Here is a 19,723-nt window from a genome sequence, read left to right as displayed (position 1 = left end):
TGAAAGCAATTCCATGGCCTTTAAATGCCAATAGAGTAAAAAAGTCTCTCGTGTCATTCTGAAACACTAGGTGCTATTGATCAATCAGGAGATGGTGTTTACCAACTCCCAATATTTTTTTTCAGATTTCTTAAACTCGGTGATTCAATAAGTGGTTCATGAATCGCCCAGAAGCCGTCCTGATTAAATAATAAAGAACCCATTACCGTTAAAATGGACGTGTTATGCCAGCTTCTGATGTTTTCGACGACGGCTTTGCAGGTAGTGTCCTTCCTATCTGCCTGCGGGACTTATTTATTTACTTATTTATTTATTTATTTATTTAGAAACTAGAGAAGATGAACCTGGTATTATGGCTCACATTCATTGATGTCTATGGGCTAATTTACCAGGCAGTAGAAGGCAGCCAGAAGTAATTTAGGCCAGTTTTTCATACATTTTCCACCACTTAGTGGTAGTACAGAGTAATTTCATATAGTCTTCAAAAATCCTGGAGCCTCTGTGAATCAACTCTTGCTCTATTTAAAGTCTGTTATATTCTTTGAACTGTCAGAGATCTGTAGCAAAATTTCCTACAGTTCCAAATTAAATATTTTCACAGAAAGGATGGAAGCTGAAAAAAAGAGAAGCAGTATTATGGTTGAAGATGAACTAGAAAGAAAGGTAGAGCTGCAAGGGAAGTGATATAAGATGAACAGGACAAGTAAGACACTTAACAATTCTTCTAGAGCAATTATTTTTGAAGGTCACTATCAATAGTCTATTAGACAGAAAACAGCTTTTATGGATGAGACCTCTTTTTTATGTGGAGCCAAAAATAGCTTGGGAAAACAAATTTCTCCTCCTTCCATTTATCTGACATATTTTGGGGACTTCACTCTAACCCATAAATATCTTTGACAAGTCATAATTACATATGGAGAAAAAGAGCATAACTTAGTAAACATGATTACCATAGTGTTTGCATATTGGAAGCCTCAAGTTCAGTTGTATTCGAGTATCCCAGTCCTATAGAGGGCAAGAGATAAAGGTCTAACTTAGAGTAATTCATTTTAGAAGGTAATGTATTGTTAGTTTTGTGAAGACTGGTAGAGCAATTTATGAAAATGTAGGTAAGACCCTTGACTTGCCATAGATGAGACACCTAATTCATTTTTGCTTAATTTACGTATGCTAGCACAACTTTATAGGAAAAACTAGATATTATATTATCTGTTAACTTTTTGTTGTTGTTGTTAAGAAACTGTTAAGATATAATCAGGGTTATATAGAAAGATTTATTTCTTAGATTGACCCACTGTTATAGGCTGAAGATCTGTACTTTATGGTGTAATTAACTGAAAAATAAATCTAAAATTACAATTATGTTTTCATGTGTTCTGGAAACAAAGCCAAGACACTATATTTTATGTAAGAATCTGCACATTTCAATTGAAGACACAACTCTGGCTCATGTTCCTATTTTCAAGGCTAATTTTGAACTATGTAAATAAGACTTCTCTAAATTAGAAGTAGAATACATAAATTATGACTTCATTATCATTCTGTAAGGATTTCTGGAAATGTAAATATACTTTGATTTACTAAGAGTTTCATAATCAAGGGAAAAGCATGTTCTCAAACTAATATACATTTTTTGCCTTGTCTTAGAAGCATAAACAAAAGTGGAGTGTATTAGTTCAATGATTACCTATATTGCTATAGATATTAACCAGGATTAGACTTTTAGTTGTGAAATATGTGCTGCTAGGGAATTAATCATAGTTCTGCTTTTATGGAGTATACAGTTTTGCTCAGGACAGGTATATCTTGTCCCAAGCAATAGTAAGTTGTAATAACATCTTATAGATAGAATATACAATGTTCTCCATTTCATTTATTAATGAGTGAGGTTTATGTTTTCTGAGTGAAAAAATTCACATATAACAACACTAGGACACAAGCTCGGTATGCTTAAAAGTGGCATTTTATGAGAAAATTCAAGAAAATTTATATATAATATTACCACTATTAATTTTAAAATAGTATAAATGACATTAGGCTCAGTATCATAAGAATTATATGATTATATTGATTAATTGGAACCCTAGATTAATAAAGATTACTCATAGCTTCTTTTTGTTAAAAGGAAACAACTATAAAATATATGTAATTAACTCATATCTAATATTTTTAAGAAAATCATGTATACCAGAAGATAATACAAAATGATTTATATCAGCATAATTTGCAATTTCCAGAAATTAGAAATAATTTAAACACTTGTTGATAGAAGTGGCATAGTCTCAAATGGAATATCAAAGAACAATATAAATGAGTAGCTTACAGTTGCACACCTCAACATGGATGTGTCTCACATTCATAGTATTGAGCAGAAGGATAAAGTCTTAAAAGGAAACCTACCATATGACTCCTTTTATGTAGAATCCAAGAACTGTCAGATGAATAAATTGAGAGATGAATAATTACTGAGAAAACCAAAGAAATTATTATTTTAAAAATCATGCAAAAATAATTATTTTAAAAATCATTAATTGCATCCTCTTCCCTGTAGATTCAGATTTTATAACTTTTATTTATTTGGAGAATGAAAATGTAATATGTGGGCATTAGAAATTTGAATTACACAGGAAAAAAAATCATTAATTCTTTGGGAGACAAAGAGAGTTGTGATTGAGCACTTGGAAATTTTCTAAGGGAATAAAAAAACAAAACACTTCTTAGAGTTAAATGTACATCTCTCAGGTTCATGCCCTCTATCTTCTTTCTATACCTATATCTGTGATATTTCATAGTGGCAATTGATGGCGCAGAGGCATGAAAATATCCAGAATTATTATCTTCTAAGGGCTTCCCTGGTGGCTCAGGGCTAAAGAATTTGTCTGCCAATGCAAGAGATGTGGGCACAATCCCTGGGAAAGATCCCTGGAAGAAGAAAATGGCAACCAACTCCAGTATTCTTGCCTGTGAAATCTCATGGACAGAGGAGCCTGGCAGGCTACAGGGTCTCTTAAGAGTCAGACACAGCTTGAGGCACTAAAGAGTTAATTAATGCTTACTGTTTATAGGTTTAACTTACTTGAAAATAACCAAAAAGTAACAGACAAATTTTAGTAACATCATGCAAAACTGTTTTTGTAGCTTAACCCTCAGTTAAAAATTAAAGTATGAAGACTATCTTACCCCTCAAATACCTCAGTGAAGGTTTTACTGTATGTAATATTTATCATTACTAGAAGGAAATATGTGGTACATTTTCTACCCAAAACGTAGAAACAGTTTAAATCAACCTTGCAGATATCCCACACTTGCTATCCTAGAGCCAATACTAGTAGCTAAAACACTTGACTTGCAAGCATTGATATTTTGTACTACTATAGCCAAATACATTTTAAAAGGTCTTTGTTGATGCTGTATTCCTAAATACATGTTTATTATTTAAAGGTCTGTTATTTTTTTCACTTGTATTTCATATGGTGTTTCTTTTACAAAAAAAAATATATTGGAAAGAGAATGACACGTGTCTAGATAACTAACTAAACCACATCAATACAAAGCAATTGAAACACAAATCACTTCTGGGGTAGACTTTCTCAGAAAGATTTTTCCACAGGGGACCACAGTACATGTCATTTTTCATTGTCTGGAGGCTCCTGCAATAGTCATCTGATTCGGTAGTTTTTAAAGAATGCCAACCAGGATTGAAAGTGAAAAGAAAAAGTGAAAGTCACTCAGTCATGTCCAACTCTTTGTGACACCATGGACTGTACAGTCCATGGAATTCTCCAGGTCAGAATACTTGAGTGGGTAGCCTTTCCCTTCTCCAGGGGATCTTTCCAACCCAGGGATTGAACCAGGGTCTTCTGCAGGTGGATTCTTTACCAACTGAGCTACTAGGAAAGCCCACCAACCATGATTTGTAGACCATTAATACCTGGGAACAAGAACTGTAAATGAAGTAATTATTGTTGTTTCTTCTAGGTTAAACCAGTTCTGTTAGCTATCAGGAAAGAATTTTTTTCCACGTTTTATTTTTTTCCTAAGGTTATCCTGTTTGTAAACTTTTGGGGGTCCATATACTTCTTCCTCTTAAGTTTTTAGGTTAATTTTAGGTACTAAAAATAATTATGTATACTAATTTTTAATAGATTTTGAGTTGGTGCCACTTAAGTGAATATATCTTATACTTTCTTTGTTATGCTATTGGCAAATATTTAATATCTGTAGGATCCTGTACTTAAGTATGTCAGTGTTTAAAATTTTTCCATTAATTTATATAGAACTTAGCTTGATATTTTATTTTTATTACATATTTAGCTCCTTTCAGAGAGACTATTATAGTTTGGTTGTAGATAGAGATGAAATTTATATTTTAGGAAGAAAATTAGGAAATAAAAATACTAATGGAATTATCTCATAAATTCTTCTGTTGTTATACTTTCACATTGACCTCTTTATCACTAACCTTTTAATATAAATTTTGAATTTACTAGTAGAATTTTATTTGGCTAAAATTTGCATACCCATGTGAAGCTATTTTATATAATAAAAAGAACTTACTATTTTTAAAATTCATCTGGAAATGGTCTTTCTTAGTACATGTCAATTTCTAAAAGTGTTGTGAACAGAAAATAAAAAGCATTCTGTCATGAAATATGGATAGCTGGGTGAAAAAATTCCTCTATTAGTTAGACACCTAGAGCAATGACATATGAAATGATTATAATAGCCAATAATAACAGCCATCTATTTGGTACATTTATTATTCCATCTAAACATTATTATTGTTTAAAAATAATCAAAAAAGCAAAACAAAATTAAAAAATTAATCAAGAGGCATAAATGAAAGAAAAAGGGGTCTTTGAATCTATCACCTTATGAATAGCATGGTTCAGTTTTTGAAAGGTATTTGTTTGCTTCTAATCAAATATGTATTAGTATATAGCATTTACTTTCGCATTATAAGAATGATAAAATTTGAAGTGACTATGAAATTTATTATTATGCATGTTTTTTTCTTGCTTACCTATAAATGAAAATTTGTACTGTCCTAAATAATAGTTGAGGAACTTCTACTTGTGAAATTATTTTCCTTTGGCAAAGTGGATGGAAAAGATTTGGAAAAAAAAACACAAGTGCTGGCACAATTGACAGGAATGTTGGAAAAAATTTTTAAATGTTGGCATAGGAATTCTTTAAAAATTCTAACTTACTCACATGTGAAATGAAAGTAAAAAAGCATCTGTCCTATTTTATGCACACTGACTAAATAAAAAGAACAATTATATTTAGCAAAGTATAAAGCTCCTTTAAGATCTTCTGTCTGACTTTTGGCGATCTTTATGTTATTTGTTCCACTGAATTAAATATTATGTTTGAATGGAGCATGCTTTGAAAAGCAGATATTATAGAGAGGAGAACATTCTCTTTTCCAATTCTGATGATCCTAGATGAAATACAAAATTTTTGAGAGACTAAACACTTTTAATATACTTGAGAAGAGAACTTTGGATCTTGGCCTCATCTGTCATTCAGCCCACTTGTTATTAAAATATTTCAAGAACCTCTGGACATGTTTTACCACACCATCTATTGTTCTGCCCAAGGAGGAAGTATATAGATTAGGTCTTTAAGGATCACAACCAGTTTTTTTTCTCATATTTTGTTTTTGATTCTACTACCAGATATGGTTATGTTTTCACTGAAAACAAACAAGAAGCTTAGAGCAGTATGAAATTGTTTTGATTCCTCCAGAAATTAGTTTAAATCAGTGTTTAAAGGCCAACCTGACATTTTTAAATTGTTTTGTAAGATGCTTTTATTGTGTCTTAGTTCAGGAAGAAACTATTGGCGCTCTTATTAAAGTTTTAGTAAAGTTATTCTATTTTGCCATGATTATATATTAGTAGAATATATTGTTTTTCATGCATCAATTATTAAAATAAAGAACTCAACACATGGTTTCATGACTGAGATTGAAATAGTCCACAGTGTACCTAATCTCCTTTGATCCTTTATGTTGAACAGTTCAGGCCGTGGTACTTGCCTTGATAATGAGCCTCCCAAGCGTGACTTTCTTTATCCAGCTGTGGCCCCAGGTCAGGTGTATGATGCCGATGAACAATGCCGTTTCCAGTATGGAGCAACATCTCGCCAATGTAAATATGGGGTAAGAAGTCTTAATCCTTCTGTTTAGTCATTTATATGTTTTTTTTTCAAGACACAATTGTTAAGATGGAATTTTGATGAATGTAATTTCTCTGGTATCAGTATTAACACAAGTATGGCCTTTGACATTGCTCCTTTTCTGAAATCATTTGTATAATATTTATTTTAAATGTTTGAATAATCCTTTAATTAAATAAATTTCAAATGTCTTGAGAGAGATGCATATAGAATTTAAAAATTTTCCAGTGTATTTCTTTTTTAAGTTCTGAGTTTATAATGCCAACTTTTGTCTTTAAAATGTTATGATTTTGAAACCTCCCCCACTTCCCACCTTTTCTGGTACTGTAGTAACTGAGTTAAGGGCATTTTCACTTTGACTCAGAGTTTTTAACTTGTACTTTTAGTATCGAGTCATTGCAAGTTGCCCACATTCTAACACAGTAACTGAGTGGGGACAAAATGGCATTAGGCTAAAAAGAGAAACAAGGAAAATTGCTATGGGAAAATAGCGGAGGTATCATGGTTTACTCTTCTTTCTGTCTAAAAAAGTTTCAGGATCTACCTCAGAAGATGTTAAAAAATAATTCTTTTTAAATTTTCATAGAGAAAGATTTCAGTGTCTGATACAGGGAGATGTTCATAGTAGATACACAATGTAAACATGTTGAATGAAAGAATAGGAGTTTTAAATGATGAATTGTATGTCAAAAATTTCTGAAAGTAAGTTTAAGGGCTTGGTTCCAATTTTTTTTGTAAACAGTGTGTTTAGAATCCCTTTTTAAAAAATAATAACAATAAAAAGTAGTTAAGACTAAATGATACACATGTTGTACTATACCAGTTATTCTTCTTGGGTGCAGTACAAAGGAAAGTGATTTTTTAAATATCCTTTGAGTGACAAGTATATTATTATTCCTAGGAGGCTTTGGCAGCACATTTTGTGCACTAGATTTAAAGATTGTGTACAACTATCTAAAGATCTAGAGCCTTCAGTAAAACTTTGTCTCTGTATAAAGAATCTTTACTTCTATTCTTGTTTCTTTATGGTTTTAGTTACTTTTTTCCCTTGGTTGCTGTTTCTCTCAGAAAAAGCCAAACTTTAATCACAATCTTTGTATATACTTGTAGCTTAGTAGGTTGAAATTCATAATCAAAATGATATTATAGGTTTTCTGGTAGATTATTCTTGTCTATGGTCTCTCATTTCTTTATTAGCAAGTGAAAAAGTTAATCTACATTTAGTGCTGTATATTACCAACAAAGTTTTTAGGGGTGTAACAGATTCTTTACAACCACTTAAGCTTGTTTGAAGAATTGGGTTTCACAATTAATAGCACATAAACACACACCAAAACATGTGTTTTGTCTGGATATCCCTAAGATTTTAAATGATTCTAAGTGCTACTTTAGAAAATAATAATGGCTTTGAAGGTGAGAATTCAGTCAGGTAAGCAAGTCATGCTTCAGATGATAGCTAAAGGGAAAAACAAACCAGCCCTAATTTAGATGGCTATCTGAGTATAGCATCCTGAGATAAACACCAAACACAAACACTGGAGGTTCAAAGAAGGCATTCTATCCTTTTTGTGAGGAGATGCTTTTGGTGTTGAAGCATCAAGAAATGTTTCATCAAGAAATCTTTCAACTAGCAGGTCTATAATGATGTCAGGGAAGATGTTAAACAAAGATCTACAGACTGACCCAGAACTGCAGCGGTGGTGAGCTTTCCATCTCATCCATTTTTGTCATCATGTGGTCATTGTAGGGATTATCAGTAATTACATCTGTAGTTATGAAAAATCCTGTCTGAATTTTTCCTAAATAGGTTGATTAATATACATTTTAAATACTTTTGGCAATTTACCAGTGGTGCAGAATAGATATGCAGAAATGAACCCATGCATATATGATCACCTGATTTTCAGTCAACTTGCCAAGAGTACACACTGGAGACAGGATCAGTTCAGTTCAACCACTCAGTTGTGTCCGACTCTTTGCGACCCCATGGACCGCAGCACACCAGACCTCCCTGTCTATCACCAACTCACGGAGTTTACTCAAACTCATGTCAATTGAGTTGGTGCTGCCATCCAACCATCTCATCCTCTGTCATCCCCTTCTCCTCCCGCCTTCAATCTTTCCCAGCATCAGGGTCTTTCCAAATGATTCAGTTCTTTGCATCAGGTGGCCAAAGTATTGGAGTTTGAGCTTCAACATCAGTCCTTCCAATGAATATTCAGGACAGATTTCCTTTAGAATGGACTGATTGGATCTCCTTGCTATCCAAGGGACTCTTAAAGAGTCTTCTCCAACACCACAGTTCAAAAGCATCAATTCTTTGGTGCTCAGCTTTCTTTATAGTCCAACTCTCACATTTATACATGACTACAGAAAAAGCCATAGCCTTGACTAGATGGACCTTTGTCGGCAAAGTGATGTCTCTGCTTTTTAATATGCTGTCTAGGTAGGTCATAACGTTTCTTCAAAGGAGTAAGCTTTTAATTTCATGGCTGCAGTCACCATCTGCAGTGATTTTGGAGACCCCCAAAATAAAGTCTTCCACTGTTTGCCCATCTATTTGCTATAAAGTGATAGGACCGGATGCCATGATCTTAGTTTTCTGAATCTTGAGTTTTAAGCCAACTTTTTCACTCTCCTCTTTCCTTCATCAAGAGGCTCTTTATATCTTCTTCGCTTTCTTCCATAAGGGTGGTGTCATCTGCATATCTGAGGTTATTGATATTTCTCCCGGCAATCTTGATTCCAGCTTGTGCTTCATCCAGCTCAGCGTTTCTCATGATGCACTCTGCATATAAGTTAAATAAGCAGGGTGACAATATACAGCCTTGACATACTCCACCCATCAGCAGATGCAGCATCATCTTTTAGGATTGGAAAGAGCTCAACTGGAATTCTATCACCTCCACTAGCTTTGTTTGTAGTGATGCTTCCTAAGGCCCACTTGACTTCACATTTCAGGATGTCTGGCTCTAGGTGAGTGATCACACCATTGTGATTATCTGGGTCATGAAAATCTTTTTTGTGCTATTCTTCTGTGTATTCTTACCACCTCTTCTTAATATCTTCTGCTTCTGTTAGATCCATACCATTTCTATCCTTTATTGAGCACATCGTTGCATGAAATGTTCCCGTGGTATCTCTAATTTTCTTGAAGAGATCTCTAGTCTTTCCCATTCTGTTGTATTCCTCTATTTGCACTGATCACTGAGGAAGGCTTTCTTATCTCTCCTCGCTATTCTTTGGAACTCTGTATCCAAATGAGTATATCCTTTCTTTTTTCCTTTGCTTTTTGCTTCTCTTCTCAAAACTATTTGTAAGGCCTCCTCAGACAGCCATTTTGCTTTCTTGCATTTCTTTTTCCTGGGAATGATCTTGATCCCTGTCTCCTGTACAATGTCCCGAACCTCTGTCCATAGTTCATCAGGCACTCTGTCTATCCGATCTAGTCCCTTAAATCTATTTCTCACTTCCACTGTATAATCAGAAGGGATTTGATTTAGGTCATACCTGAATGGTCTAGTGATTTTCCCTACTTTCTTCCATTTAAGTCTGAATTTGGCAATAAGGAATTCATGATCTGAGCCACAGTAAGATCTCGGTCTTGTTTTTGCTGACTGTATAGAGCTTCTCCACCTTTGGCTGCAGAGAATATAATCAGTGATTTCGGTGTTGACCATCTGGTGATGTCCACGTGTAGAGTCTTCTCTTGTGTTGTTGGAAGAGGGTGTTTGCTATGACCAGTGAGTTCTCTTGGGAAAACTCTATTAGTCTTTGCTCTGCTTCATTCTGTACTCCAAGGCCAAATTTGCCTGGTACTCCAGGTGTTTCCTGACTTCCTACCATTGCATTCCAGTCCCCTATAATGAAAAGGACATCTTTTTTCGGTGTTAGTTCTAGCAGGTCTTGTAGGTCTTTTTAGAACCATTCAACTTCAGCTTCTTCAGCATACTGGTCAGGACATAGACTTGGATTACCGTGATATTGAATTGTTTGGCTTGGAAACGAACAGAGATCATTCTGTCGTTTTTGAGATTGCATCCAAATACTGCAATTCGGACTCTTTTTTTTTTTTTTTTTTTTTAATTTTTATTTTTATTTTATTTTATTTTTTAATAAATTTATTTATTTTAGTTGGGGGCTAATTACTTTACAATATTGTAATAGTTTTTGCCATACATTGACATGAATCAGCCATGGGTTTACATGTGTTCCCCTTCCCGGACCCCCCACCCACCTCCCTCCCCATCCCATCCTTCTGGATCATCCCATTGCCCCGGCCCTGAGCCCTTGTCACATGCATCGAACATGGAATGGTGCTCTGTTTCACATATGACAATACACATGTCTCAATGCCATTCTCCCAGAACGTCCCACCCTCACCTTCTCCCTCAGAGTCCATAAAATTGTTCCATGCATCTGTGTCTCTTATTCTGTCTCGCATATAGGGTTATCGTTACCATCTTTCAAATTCCATATATATGCATTAGTATACTGTATTGTTGTTTTTCTTTCTGGCTTACTTCACTCTGTATAATGGGCTCCAGTTTCATCCATCTCAGTAGAACCGATTCAAATGTATTTTTTTTAATGGCTGAGTAATATTCCATTGTGTATATGTACCACAGCTTCCTTATCCATTCGTCTGCTGATGGACATCTAGGTTGCTTCCATGTCCTGGCTATTGTAAACAGTGCTGCGATGAACATTGGGGTACACGCGTCTCTTTCAATTCTGGTCTCCTCGGTGTATATGCCCAGCAGTGGGATTGCTGGGTCATATGGCAGTTCTATTCCCAGTTTTTTAAGGAATCTCCACACTGTTCTCCATAGTGGCTGTACTAGTTTGCATTCCCACCAACAGTGTAAGAGGGTTCCCTTTTCTCCACACCCTCTCCAGCATTTATTGCTTGTAGACTTTTGGATAGCAGCCATTCTGACTGGTGTGAAATGATACCTCATTGAGGTTTTGATTTGCATTTCTCTAATAATGAGTGATGTTGAGCATCTTTTCATGTGTTTGTTAGCCATCTGTATGTCTTCTTTGGAGAAATGTCTGTTTAGTTCTTTGGCCCATTTTTTGATTGGGTCGTTTATTTTTTGGGAATTCAGCTGCAGAAGTTGCTTGTATATTTTTGAGATTAATTGTTTGTCTGTTGCTTCATTTGCTATTATTTTCTCCCATTCTGAAGGCTGTCTTTTCACCTTGTTTATAGTTTCCTTTGTTGTGCAAAAGCTTTTAATTTTAATTAGGTCCCATTTGTTTATTTTTGCTTTTATTTCCAATATTCTGGGAGGTGGGTCATGGAGGATCCTGCTGTGATTTATGTCGGAGAGTGTTTTGCCTATGTTTTCCTCTAGGAGTTTTATTGTTTCTGGTCTTACGTTTAGATCTTTAATCCATTTTGAGTTTATTTTTGTGTACGGTGTTAGGAAGTGTTCTAGTTTCATTCTTTTACAAGTGGTTGACCAGTTTTCCCAGCACCACTTGTTAAAGAGATTGTCTTTTCTCCATTGTATATTCTTGCCTCCTTTGTCGAAGATAAGGTGTCCATATGTGCGTGGGTTTATCTCTGGGCTTTCTATTTTGTTCCATTGATCTATATTTCTATCTTTGTGCCAATACCATACTGTCTTGATGACTGTGGCTTTGTAGTAGAGCCTGAAGTCAGGCAGGTTGATTCCTCCAGTTCCATTCTTCTTCCTCAAGATTGCTTTGAGAAATGAAAATGGAGAGATCACAACAGACTCCACAGAAATACAAAGGATCATAAGAGACTACTACCAACAGCTATATGCCAATAAAATGGACAACTTGGAAGAAATGGACAAATTCTTAGAAAAGTATAACTTTCCAAAACTGAACCAGGAAGAAATAGAAGATCTTAACAGACCCATCACAAGCACGGAAATCGAAACTGTAATCAGAAATCTTCCAGCAAACAAAAGCCCAGGACCAGACGGCTTCACAGCGGAATTCTACCAAAAATTTAGAGAAGAGCTAACACCTATCCTACTCAAACTCTTCCAGAAAATTGCAGAAGATGGTAAACTTCCAAACTCATTCTATGAGGCCACCATCACCCTAATTCCAAAACCAGACAAAGATGTCACAAAAAAGGAAAACTACAGGCCAATATCACTGATGAACATAGATGCAAAAATCCTTAATAAAATTCTAGCAAACAGAATCCAACATCATATTAAAAAGATCATACATCATGACCAAGTGGGCTTTATCCCAGGAATGCAAGGTTTTTTTAACATCCGCAAATCAATCAATGTAATACACCACATTAACAAATTGAAAGAAAAAAACCATATGGTTATCTCAATAGATGCAGAAAAAGCCTTTGACAAAATTCAGCATCCATTTATGATTAAAACCCTCCAGAAAGCAGGAATAGAAGGAACATATCTCAACATAATAAAAGCTATATATGACAAACCCACAGCAAACATTATCCTCAATGGTGAAAAATTGAAAGCATTTCCCCTAAAGTCAGGAACAAGGCAAGGATGCCCACTTTCACCACTACTATTCAACATAGTTTTGGAAGTTTTGGCCACAGCAATCAGAGCGGAAAAAGAAATAAAAGGAATACAGATAGGAAAAGAAGAAGTAAAACTCTCACTGTTTGCAGATGACATGATCCTCTACATAGAAAACCCTAAAGACTCTACTAGAAAATTACTAGAGTTGATCAATGGATATAGTAAAGTTGCAGGATATAAAATTAACACACAGAAATCCCTTGCATTCCTATACTCCAATAATGAGAAAACAGAAAGAGAAATTAAGGAAACAATACCATTCACCATTGCATCAAAAAGAATAAAATACTTAGGAATATATCTACCTAAAGAAACAAAAGACTTATATATAGAAAACTATAAAACACTGATGAAAGAAATCAAAGAGGACACAAGCAGATGGAGAAATATACCGTGTTCATGGATTGGAAGAATTAATATAGTGAAAATGAGTATTCTACCCAAAGCAATCTACAGATTCAATGCAATCCCTATCAAGCTACCAATGGTATTTTTCACAGAACTAGAACAAATCATCTCACAATTTGTATGGAAATATAAGAAACCTCGAATAGCCAAAGCAATTCGGACTCTTTTGTTGACCATGATGGCTACTCCATTTCTTCTAAGGGATTCTCGCCCACAGTAGTAGATATAATGGTCATCTGAGTTAAATTCACCCATTCCAGTCCATTTTAGTTCACTGATTCCTAAAATGTCGATGTTTACTCTTGCCATCTCCTGTTTGACCACCTCCAATTTGCCTTGATTCATGGACCTAACAGTCCAGGTTCCTAAGCAATATTGCTTTTTACAGCATCAGACCTTGCTTCCATCACCAGTCGCATCCACAACTGGGTATTGCTTTTGCTTTGGCGCTCTCTCTTCATTCTTTCTGGAGTTATTTCTCCACTGATCTCCAGTACCATATTGGGTACCTACCAGCCTGGAGAGTTCATCTTTCAGTGTCCTATCTTTTGCCTTTTCATACTGTTCATGGGTTTCTCAAGGCAAGAATACTGAAGAGGTTTGCCATTCCCTTCTCCAGTGGACCACATTTTGTCAGAACTCTCCACTATGACCCGTCCGTCTTGGGTGGCGCTACATGACATGGCTCATAGTTTCATTGAGTTAGACAAGGCTGTGGTCCATGTGATTAAATTCGTTAGTTTTCTGTGATTCTGGTTTTCAGTCTGTCTGCTCTCTGATGGAGAAGGATAAGAGGTTTATGGAAGCTTCCTGATGGGAGAGACTGGCTGAGGGGGAAACTGGGTCTTGTTCTGGTGGGTAAGGCCATGCTCAGTAAATCTTTAATCCAATTTTCTGTTGATGGGTGGAGCTGAGTCAAGAGAAAGAATAGTCTCTTCAGTAAGTTCAGTTCAGTTCAGTTCATTCGCTCAGTCGTGTCCGATTCTTTGTGACCCCATGAATCGCAGGACGTCAGGCCTGCCTGTCCATCACCAACTCCTGGAGTTTACCCAACTCATTTCCATCGAGTCGGTGATGCCATCCAGCCATCTCATCCTCTGTCGTCCCCTTCTCCTCCTGCCCCCAATCCCTCCGAGCATCAGAGTCTTTTCCAATGAGTCAACTCTTCGCATGAGGTGGCCAAAGTATTATAGTTTCAGCTTCAACATCAGTCCAGTGAACACCCAGGACTGATCTCCTTTAGGATGGACTGGTTGGATCTCCTTGCAGTCCAAGGGACTCACAAGAGTCTTCTCCAATACCATAGTTCAAAGGCATCAATTCTTAAATGCCAGCTTTCTTCTCAGTCCAACTCTCACATCCATACATGACTACTGGAAAAACCATAGCCTTGACTAGACAGACCTTTGTTGGCAAAGTAATGTGTCTGCTTTTTAATATGCTATCTAGGTTGGTCATAACTTTCCTTCCAAGGAGTAAGCGTCTTTTAATTTCATGGCTTCAATCACCATCTGCAGTGATTTTGGAGCCAAAAAAAATAAAGTCTGATACTGTTTCCACTGTTTCCCCATCCATTTCCCATGAAGTGATGGGACCAGATGCCATGAACTTAGTTTTCTGAATGTTGAGCTTTAAGCCAACTTTTTCACTCTCCTCTTTCACTTTGATCAAGAGGCTTTTTAGTTCCTCTTCGCTTTCTGCCAGAAGGGTGGTGTCATCTGCATATCTGAGGTTATTGATATTTCTCCTGGCATTCTTGATTCCAGCTTGTGCTTCTTCCACCCCTGCATTTCTCATGATGTACTCTGCATATAAGTTAAATAACGTAGATTTAAGTGACATGGTGACACTATACATAGTGTCAATATACCATGGTGACAATATAAATGGTGACAATATACAGCCTTGACGTACTCATTTTCCAATTTTGAACCAGTCTGTTGTTCCATGTCCAGTTCTAACTGTTGCTTCCTGACCTGCATACAGGTTTCTCAAGAGACAGGTCAGGTGGTCTGGTATTCCCATCTCTTTCAGAATTTTCCACAGTTTATTGTGATCCACACAGTCAAAGGCTTTGGCATAGTCAATATAGCGGAGGTAGATGTTTTTCTGGAACTCTCTTGTTTTTTCGATGATCCAGCAGATGTTGGCAATTTGATCTCTGGTTCCTCTGCCTTTTCTAAAACCAGCTTGAACATCTGGAATTTCATGGTTCACGTATTGCTGAAGCCTGGCTTGGAGTATTTTGAGCATTACTTTACTAGCATGTGAGATGAGTGCAATTGTGTGGTAGTTTGAGCATTCTTTGGCATTGCCTTTCTTTGAGATGGGACTCTACACATGGACATCACCAGATGGTCAGCACTGTAATCATATTGATTATATTCTTTGCAGCCAAAGATGGAGAAGCTCTATACAGTCAGCAAAAACAGGACCGGGAGCTGACTGTGGCTCGGATCATGAACTCCTTATTGCCAAATTCAGACTTAAATTGAAGAAAGTAGGGAAAACCACTAGACCATTCAGGTATGACCTAAATCAAATTCCTTATGATTATACAGTGGAAGTGAGAAATAGATTTAAGGGACTAGATCGGATAGACAGAGTGCCTGATGAACTATGGACGGAGGTTTGTGACATTGTACAGGAGACAGGGATCAAGACCATCTCCATGTAAAAGAAAGAGATGAAAGCAAAATGGCTGTCTGAGGAGGCCTTACAAATAGCTGTGAAAAGAAGAGAAGTGAAAAGCAAAGGAGAAAAGGAAAGATATCCCACTTGAGTGCAGAGTTCTAAAGAACAGCAAGGAGAGATAAGAAAGCCTTTCTCAGCGATCAATGCAAAGAAATAGAGGAAAACAACAGATTGGGAAAGACTAGAGATGTCTTCAAGAAAATTAGAGATACCAATGGAACATTTCATGCAACGATGGGCTCGATAAAGGACAGAAATGGTATGGACCTAACAGAAGCAGAAGATATTAAGAAGAGGTGGCAAGAATACACAGAAGAACTATACAAAAAATATCTTCACGACCCAGATAATCACGATGGTGTGATCACTCACCTAGAGCCAGACATCCTGGAATGTGAAGTCAAGTGGGCCTTAGGAAGCATCACTACGAACAAAGCTAGTGGAGGTGATGGAATTCCAGTTGAGCTATTTCAAATCCTAAAAGATGACGCTGTGAAAGTGCTGCACTCCATATGCCAGCAAATTTGGAAAACTCAGCAGTGGCCACAGGACTGGAAAAGGTCAGTTTTCATTCCAATCCCAACGAAAGGCAATGCCAAAGAATGCTCAGACTATCACACAATTGCACTCATCTCACACGCTAGTAAAGTAATGTTCTTCAATAAAAGGCTCTGGAGAAACTGGACAGCCACATTCAGAAGAATAAAACTGGACCCTTATCTTATACCATATTGCAAAATTTAACTCAAAGTGGACTAAAGACTGAAATGTAAGACTGGAAACTATAAAACTCCTAGAAGACAATATAGGAGAAAGGCTTCTTGATCTTGGTCTTGGCAGTGGTTTCTTGATGTGAAAAGCACAGGCAACAAAAGTAACTCTGGATGAGTGGGACTACGTAAATATAAAAAGCTCCACAAAGCAAATCAGTCAACAAAATGAAAAGCCAGTTTATGGAATTTCCAGAAATTATTTGCAAACCATATCTGATGAAGGGATAATGTACAAAATATATAAGGCACTCTTATAGTTTTAGCAAAGAAAGCAAATAATCCATTTTAAAAATAGACAAAGGAACTTAATAGACATTTCTTAAAAGAAGACATACAAATGAACAATTATATGAAAAGGTGCTAAACCTCACTGGTGCTAAATCATCAGGAAAATGCAAATCAAAACGGTAATGAGATATCACTTTACACGTGTTAGGATGGTTATTATTAAAAAAAATGATAATTACTGTTCACAAAAATGGGGAAAAAAGAGAATTCTTATACACAGTTGGTGAGAATATAAATTTGTGCAGCCGCTGTGGAAAACAATATGGAGCTTTCTCAAAAAATTAAAAATAAAGCCGCCATATGATCTAGGAATCCTACTCCTGTGTGTATATCCAGAGAAAGTGAAATCAAGATCTTCAAGAAGGTATGTACTCTCATATTTATTGCAACATTATTCAAAATAGCTCAGACGTGGAAGCAACCTAAATGTTCATTGACCACCAAGAGATTTGACTCAGCCATTTTTTACAGTGAACATCAGCTAACTTGTTCTTGAAGACTTCAAAAACCTAAAGAGCATGACAAGCATACTTTTCATTTACCTTTCACATGGTAGACATTCAATACATATTTCCCTTTCCTTTATGAATATCTATGTCATCCATGATGCCATCCTATATAACTGATATGCTAGTAGTGCTTTAGGAGAATCTGAGCCATCTGTAGTTTGGGGAGTATGTTAACATACTTGAAGGGTCACATTTTGACTAAATTTCATCCTTCAATCTCAGCTCACATGCAGTTTCTCTGCAGACAGGCCTTCAGTCTGATCCGTCTATATGGAAAGTGTTCTCCCAGTTACTTACATTTATGCTCCCAGTTAAAGCATAAAGGAAATTATGCTTTTTTTTTCCTTCATAGCACTTACTACAGTCCATAATCATTTTACTTATTTGATTACTTGTTAGCTAGTTAAACGTGATCTTCTAAGTAAGGCCTACCCTAACAACCTTATCTGAAACTACACACCCGCATATACACACACAAACACACTTCATGTCATTTTTCCTGACTTTTTTTTTCTTCCTTAGTATTTGTTATTGATACTTTCTAACATACTGTATATTTTGTTCCTTTTGCTACTGCCTGCCTATTTGTTCATGGCTATTTATAAAGTGAATAGCACAATGTCTGCCTCATAATAGGAGCTCAGAAAATATTTGGTGAATAAATGAGTGAGAAGAATTATCTGGTAAAGAGATAAGAGGAGAGAAGACTGTTGTGAAGACCCTGAGGCTGTGTATTGAAGAGCTGAGAGAAGGCCAGTGTGACTGATGCTCTTAAAGCAGCCGTCCTGTACATGAGGCAAGAAAAGAGTAGGATCCAAATCAGACTTACAGGCTTTGTTAAGAATTCTAGGTTTTTATCTTAAGAGAAATAGAAAACAAAAGATTTTTAATGAATGAATGAGACCAGGAGAACTTATTGATGTGCAGAGGATCACGAAATTTGAAGACATATTATCTTAGGAAATAAATATAATTTTATATAGGACAGTATAAATTATTTTTATCAACATGTTAATTAGTGTCTTTATATTTTTAATTATTTATTTTAATTGGAAGCTAATTACTTTACAATATTGTGTAATTAATGTTTTTAAGAAGCCTTCCATCAAGCTGTGTCCACCTGTATGGCTCTTTGCAGTAAGGATAACCTGCTAGAGATAAGATATTTGAGTTATTTAATCAAGGTATTATCCCCATGGAGTGTACTTAAGACTGACCTAGTTTGTCTGTTAGACTCACTTTTTAATGTTTTCATGCTTATTACTCTCTTTTGTTTATTATTTTACCAGTATGAGTTAGCTAAGGTTCAAGTCATTTTTGCTTCCTCATTGAGAAGCATTTCACTAAAAATACTTTATTAGTCTTTTTTGGGTACTTTTGGCTACCTCCATAATTTTTTTAAGAAATTCAGATAACTTGAGAGAGGATAATCGTGAAATACTTAGAAGTACATATAAGGGAAGTTTAAAGAAATTGAGTTTGAGTAGCCTGTAAAAAAGAAAGCTAAATGTTGGCTTCAAAATCACTTTCAGGCTTTGAAACATTTATTATAGTTTGATTTCTGGTAACAAATTGTTCTCCTTCACCACCAAGAGCATAAAAAAGCACAGTTGCCTTAATTTTTACAGCTGGAAGGTTGCTGATTAGGTAGTAGGAAGAATTTCAAGATATTAAATACTGGAATTTTGTACTGAGGGAAATTGTAGAATCACTTTCCTTGAGGATTTTAAGGTGACATAGATATTCTACAATATGGTTTGATATGGGCTTAGAGAGTCCCTTGGACTGCAAGGAGATCCAACCAGTCCATCCTAAAGGAGATCAGTCCTGGGTGTTCACTGGAAGGACTGATGTTGAAGCTGAAACTCCAATACTTTGGCCACCTCGTGCGAAGAGTTGACTCATTGGAAAAGACCCTAATGCTGGGAAGGATTGGGTGCAGGAGGAGAAGGGGATGACAGAGGATGAGATGGCTGGATGGCATCACCGACTCAATGGACATGGGTTTGGGTAGACTCCGGGAGTTGGTGATGGACAGGGAGGCCTGGCATGCTGTGATTCATGGGGTCGCAAAGAGCGACTGAACTGAACTGAACTAGGGAATAAAAGACATGGAATTGTTTTAACACCTCAATATTCTTTTGGAGTGCAAACATATGTATTTATCAGGCATATACTTGACAAGAAGTTGATTTAATTTTTATTTTTCCTCAAATTTCAAGCCAAAATCATAGATTTATAATCATTTGTATTCTTGGAGATCAGTAGTTTCTACTCTGGGTTTGCTTCTTCTCACTCTGGGCTTTCTAAA

The 19,723-nt window shown here is 36.0% G+C and overlaps 1 protein-coding gene across 6 annotated transcripts in view; it reads left to right on the top strand.

The window, feature by feature from the left end:
• The window catches only part of ADAMTS6 (ADAM metallopeptidase with thrombospondin type 1 motif 6), a 278,314-nt gene that overhangs the window by 138,692 nt on the left and 119,899 nt on the right, over window positions 1-19,723 (top strand). For all 6 annotated transcript variants that reach the window (XR_014061715.1, XR_014061716.1, XR_014061717.1 and 3 more), the window contains exon 10: window positions 6,028-6,169. Coding sequence is in view for 3 of the 6 variants with exons in the window: in XM_081518235.1 (XP_081374361.1) it covers window positions 6,028-6,169 (142 nt within the window). In the remaining 3 variants the exon portion in view is untranslated. The remainder of the gene's footprint in view (window positions 1-6,027; window positions 6,170-19,723) is intronic.

The sequence above is a fragment of the Giraffa tippelskirchi genome, chromosome 8 (assembly GCF_054371585.1).
Source record: "Giraffa tippelskirchi isolate mGirTip1 chromosome 8, T2T-mGirTip1v1.2.pri, whole genome shotgun sequence".
Taxonomy (NCBI): domain Eukaryota; kingdom Metazoa; phylum Chordata; class Mammalia; order Artiodactyla; family Giraffidae; genus Giraffa; species Giraffa tippelskirchi.
The sequence above is the reverse complement of the archived record's forward strand: the minus strand, read 5'-3'. Positions and strand labels throughout refer to the sequence as shown.